The sequence below is a fragment of the Gossypium hirsutum genome, chromosome A07, assembly GCF_007990345.1.
Source record: "Gossypium hirsutum isolate 1008001.06 chromosome A07, Gossypium_hirsutum_v2.1, whole genome shotgun sequence".
NCBI lineage: Eukaryota > Viridiplantae > Streptophyta > Magnoliopsida > Malvales > Malvaceae > Gossypium > Gossypium hirsutum.
In genome coordinates, this window is record NC_053430.1 from 96,325,742 (window position 1) to 96,331,283 (window position 5,542).

Sequence of the window (5,542 nt, forward strand, 5' to 3'; positions counted from 1 at the left end):
TATTTTTCATGCATTGAATTGTTTAAATCTAATTGATGAATAAGTATTGAATGTTTTGATAAGAAGTTGAATTTGAATGTTTGAACTTGTTTGGCATGTTTTCGTATGTTTTGAATCAAGTGGAAGTGGTAATTAGGTGAACATATTGAAAGGTTTGGTTGGAAACTTTGGATTAGGTACTAAATTTTGCATTTTTGCCAAAAATAGGGGTCACATCTCGACGACTAGCTTCCCTTGTTGGAACATCGTCTGACAGTAAGTGACATTGCGACATCAAATGACATAAAGTTGTGACGTGACTTATTGTGTTGGCATTGTCAAGAAGAGGAAGTGATGAAGTTGAGACGTCGGTCCTAAATTTTAAAACTTTACATTTTGGTCCTAATTCAAACTTGGATTAACAAAAGAGCTTTTGTAAGCTTGTATTAGACTCAAAAATGATTGTTTAACATAATTTGAACGTGATTAACACTTGATTGCATTTGTGAATGTTTAAATATTGCCTAAATGGTTGTTGTTGCTTCGAAAAAAAAGGTAGCATCCTATAGTTTGGACTCGATGATCAGGTTGAGCGAGAGGTGTTACAGTCGCCCTAACATGTCTCATCCTAAGAGGTCATATCATCGTCACTGCCAAAGGTATCAAATCATACATTCATGTCAACGATCTTAGGACATATAGCTAAGTTTGTCCCCTACTATAAAAGAGTCAAGCAAACAATTAACGTAGATACCACTCCTTTCTAGTCTCTTGACTCTCTCAAAAATTGAAACCACTCCTTCTCGGTCTTCACTCCATTCGCCTTCGTTTAACTACCATATTCTCCCCCTTGTTCACTTTACTGGTTTACAAAATTAATGAAAACTTCATACGGATTAAGAAAGCTTTGGATGCGTATGCATCATCAAACAGGTAACAAGAAAGCTTGTTATATGGAAGGAAGTTAAAAATGACAGTTTGTAACAAAGATAATGCTTTTGTCATAATGTATTTGTTTATGGGGTTGGATTTATTAAGTCTTTTTGAAGGAGGGAATGATGTTAATAGGAAGGAAAATAGGTATACTACTTCAATGGAGTTGAATGAGGTGATGGAGAAGGTTAAGGAGGCTAGGGAGAGATTGGGGTATAAAATAAAGAAATGCAGAAAAGAGGTTCCCGAATTGGGGGAAAGGGAGGGTGGTGTTGATGGTGGAAGTGGTGGATATTGTAGAGTTATTTGTTTTGGTGGAGGTTAAGGTGGTGGAAAGCACAGTGGAGTTTGATGAAGGGAAATGGTTGGATTTAAAAGCCAGCCTTGGAGACATTTGTTTCTTGAGATAAGCATATTTTGGGGTGATGGTTTTATTTTGTTAATATATGAAAGTTCACTGTTTTCTTTCCTTTATTTTTTGGGTGAATTATTTTAGGGTCACATGAATCAATGTAAATATGATTTTTAGCTGCCGGATTTTCTTTTGTTAATTTCTTGGCAAACTTTTATAAATTCCCAAAATTTGATGTTAAAGAAGAAGATAATGATGGTGATAAAGAAGATGAATAGTGGTGAGTCAGAATAGTAAAAATTGATGATACGGTGTACTAAGTCAGATGTTATTATTGAGTTGATGATTGAGTGGGTTAAATGAAAAAATGTTCTAACAATGGTGATGAAATTGAACGAATTTATTTTTGGATAATCAACTAGTCAGTTTACTCAAATATTTTTATTTAAACATTATTAAAGAAAATTAGGATTTAAATTCAAACTAATTTTTATATATTTTTTAATTTCCATTTAAATGCCTATAAAAGGCTGATTGATTATATTTTTTTTTCACTTTTGCTTAAATGTTGTGGAATTAAATGACAGATTCTTTATTTGTTTTAAGAATTTTAATTCTTTTCCATTGTTGAGTTAAGAAGTCTTCAAATTCACCTCGTCACAAATGCGCATTCAAACATATCATAGAATTTCAATCTCACTTGCCCATAAAAGTTTTAAAAAAATGAACAAACCTAACATAAAGCATTTTCTTTTTTGTCTGAGATCGTTTAATATTTGATAGTAACACTAAATTTCGATTAAATCTAGAATCGAGTTACTTGAAGTGCAAGTTGTTTGTTTTCAACAATTATGTAAACATTCTTCTACATTTACATGTAGAAATCATGTTAGTCAAACAATGCTTCATTGGTATCTTTTGAATGGTAGGATTCTATCAATTTTTTTTTTATAATTTTGCTAACAATTCTAATTAGAATTATCTATTATTGATTATAACCAAAATAAATGTAAAAAAAAAAGTAGAGTGAAGATGAGATTTCAAAGCTTCAAAAGGTATTATTAGCTGTTTTAAACGTATTGAAATGACATGGCATATCGTTATATATATAGTAAAGATATATACCGAAAATAATGGACAGGTTTGAGACATGAGAAACAATTTTATATGCCTATTTTCCATTAAAATTTGGCTGCTTAAATTTCGGTCTCTCCTGTCTCCTCGTCAATAATATAAAACTTGTTAAGCCATCAAGCTTCCTCAATTTCCTTTCTGCCAAACAATATCTATTCTTGGTGAGTTCTTGATCATCTTAGATTCAGGTAAGAAATTTTGATAATTATTTTCATCAATGACACATTATAACTTTGGATTGTAGCATTTGCTTACAAATAGATTTTTGTTGATTTAATTTAGAGTGGTGGCCATGGAAATCTTTCAGAAAGCTAGCGTTGTTCGTTTATGTAGCCACCATGACAAATACTTAATTGCTGAAAATGATCAGGAAACCGTTGGACAAGACCGAGATGGGTCGTCGAGGAACTCACGGTGGGCAGTGGAGTTCGTCGATTCAAGCCCAGTCCATATTCGTCTCAAAAGTTGTTTCGGGAAATACTTGACGGCTTCGAACATGCCGCTTCTTATCGGAATGAGAGGGAAAAAAGTGCTGCAAACGTTGCCGAGAAGACTGGATTCTTCGGTGGAATGGGAACCCATCAGGGAAGGCGTTCAAGTTAGGTTCATGACACGTTACGGCCGGTATTTGCGAGCCAACGCAAAGCTCCCACCGTGGAGGGGTCACATTACACATGATATTCCGCATCGATCGGTGACCCAAGATTGGATTCTTTGGACTGTTGATGTTATAATACATCAGCCACGTGCTCTGCTTCCTCCTCCTCCTTTGGAAACAACAACTTCGGAGCAGTGTTCGGATAAAGAAGAGGATAATAACTCAAATTCGGATGATCTTGGCTCACCTTCAGAAATCTCACTTAGGGGCCCTAGACTTGAGGTTTCATAAACATGCATGCTTTTTATTTAATCCATGCATTTTTTTTATAAACAATAGAAAAAGAAGAAAAGATTTACAAACGTAGGGATGGGGATGGAACCCTGAATCTCATGTCAATCAATTTGAAATCCACACAAGTTTATCGCAATCCATGCATTTTCTTACAACATAATATTTTTTTATTGAATTGTTTTTGTTTTTTCATATGTAGAGTGGTGAGTCAACTAAGGGTTCACCCGCGGCATTTGAAGGAAGAAAAATTAGTTATGAAGTAGTTGATGAAAATGGTGATGTTGATAAGAAAATCGGGGAACGAACCTTCACATTTAAAGGCAGCGGGGTTGAGGAATTGAAGAAAGTTTTGAAGGTGGAAACGGAGGTGAATGAGGACATTTGGATTTGTTCACGTAACCCTTTGAATGGCAAGCTTTCTCCACTTCGATTGCATCTTCCTCCCAACAATGCAGCTATGCATGTTGTTGCTGTTCCTCAATCATCTAAAGGTAATTTTATTCTATAAATTATAATCCCCTTCATGTTTTCAATTTGATTTTACAATTTTTTATCTGATTTGGTTCGAAAAATATTGGTAAAAAAATACTTTCAATCCTTTTCTATTTCGAAATTGAACAAATTAATCTCTTTCAAAAAACCGAAAATAATTTCGAAAGGAGTTAGCCTAATATTAAGATAACTTAAAACTTTTATAACTTATCCTTCGCTAAATTACACTCTTAGTTCCACTACACTTTTGTTACTAAAAGAATTGAAATCTTACAATTGTGATCATGGAATTTTCTTATTGCTTTGGTTGGCTAAATGAACTACCAAGAATAGGATGATGGTGAGAGAAATTGTAGAATTTCTTTACTCATGTTTCTTTTAGCCATTTTTAGTTTTGGTATAATATTAGTGGAAAATACATTAAGTTTGGATTGAGTGTGGATAGGTATGTGTCATAAATGAATATAATTTTCTTTTCTTTTCCAAGTTCTTTAATTATTAGATTTATATGTCTAAATAGGTTTTAGATAAAATATTTCAATATAAAAATAAAAAGTTCGGATAACATAGTAACAAAATCAAGACGGTGAGATATCATAGATTTTAAAAACACAAATATGGGACCAACTTTATACATTAATATGTGTTCATTATGATATGTTCATTTCTTTCAAGTTTTTGTTATATGTTTAGATGATTATGATTTTGTTAAGGGTTTCGAGAGATGTCTTTGAAGTGTTATCCACCAAGTAATCAAGTGGATTCAATCAACCGAAAGTATTGTCCCTCGGTTGAGGAGTTTGTCCCCTGTGCTCTACTAAGAGCCAACGTGGCGTCAACAACCACCTTGAGGGTTTGGTTCATAGAACCAGGAGTGCCTCAACCATATATAGACGTATGGCCACTCACCAAGAGGAGGAGTTCAAACCCTAGTGATGAGACACTCATGTCACCTCTTGGTGGATGGTCGTACATCCACATACATTCGAGGCACTCTCGACTTTTTAAACTAGGCCCTCAAGGCAACTGCTCATGGCACATTGACTCTTGCAAGCATAGGGGACAAAACCCTCCACTGTGGGATAATACCTTCTGATGTTGGGGGCTTGGCCAGCTACCAGACGGATGACACTTCGAAGATTTCTTATGAATGAACCGATCCATGCTCAACAAATTCTAAACCCATGTTACCTCAATTTGTGATTTTTCCATACACTGATTATCATTGTTTTGTGGAATGTTTGCCAGCGGCAAATGAACTTGAGAGTCGTTGAACCTTTATGGCAATTTCACTCGACAGTGCCGCAAATGAATTGGCAGATATATGGTGATTGAAATGCTTCCAAAGTTTAATTGTTTTTTTGTTTTATTTTGTTAGATTTTATATGAAATTTAATTTCCCTGTAATTCTTTCGTCCATAATAATATTCTCTCCTCTTTCTTTAAAGAAAGAAAAATATACTACTAAGGCTAATTTAATATTGCAATAGAATATTTTAAAGGTATTTATAAGTAGGTTGAGGTCGAATTTAAAAAAGAATTTAAGTTTAGCTCGCCCAAAAAAATTCATATTATTATTTAAAAATAATAAAATATATTTTATATCAATATATTTATTGATATATAGTATCAATAAAAGTGAGGAAGGATAGAAAGTTTCAAGAAGCAAAGAAGAAGAAGATCCAAAAATGGTGGTTTGGAGTTCCTCCCCCCTTCCAAAGAGTCTCTGGAGTTACATTTAAAAGGGGTTTTCTAGGTCG

The 5,542-nt window shown here is 33.9% G+C and overlaps 1 protein-coding gene across 1 annotated transcript; it reads left to right on the forward strand.

Annotated features, from left to right (window-relative positions):
* Nucleotides 1–2,466: 2,466 nt before the first annotated feature.
* On the forward strand, nt 2,467–5,241 carry LOC107956891 (uncharacterized). Its single transcript, XM_016892378.2, has 4 exons — nt 2,467–2,586; nt 2,681–3,278; nt 3,490–3,781; nt 5,031–5,241. Exons 2-4 carry the CDS (start codon nt 2,691–2,693, stop codon nt 5,054–5,056), a joined length of 906 nt encoding a protein of 301 aa, XP_016747867.1. The 5' UTR covers nt 2,467–2,586; nt 2,681–2,690; the 3' UTR covers nt 5,057–5,241.
* The last annotated feature ends 301 nt before the right edge of the window (nt 5,242–5,542 follow it).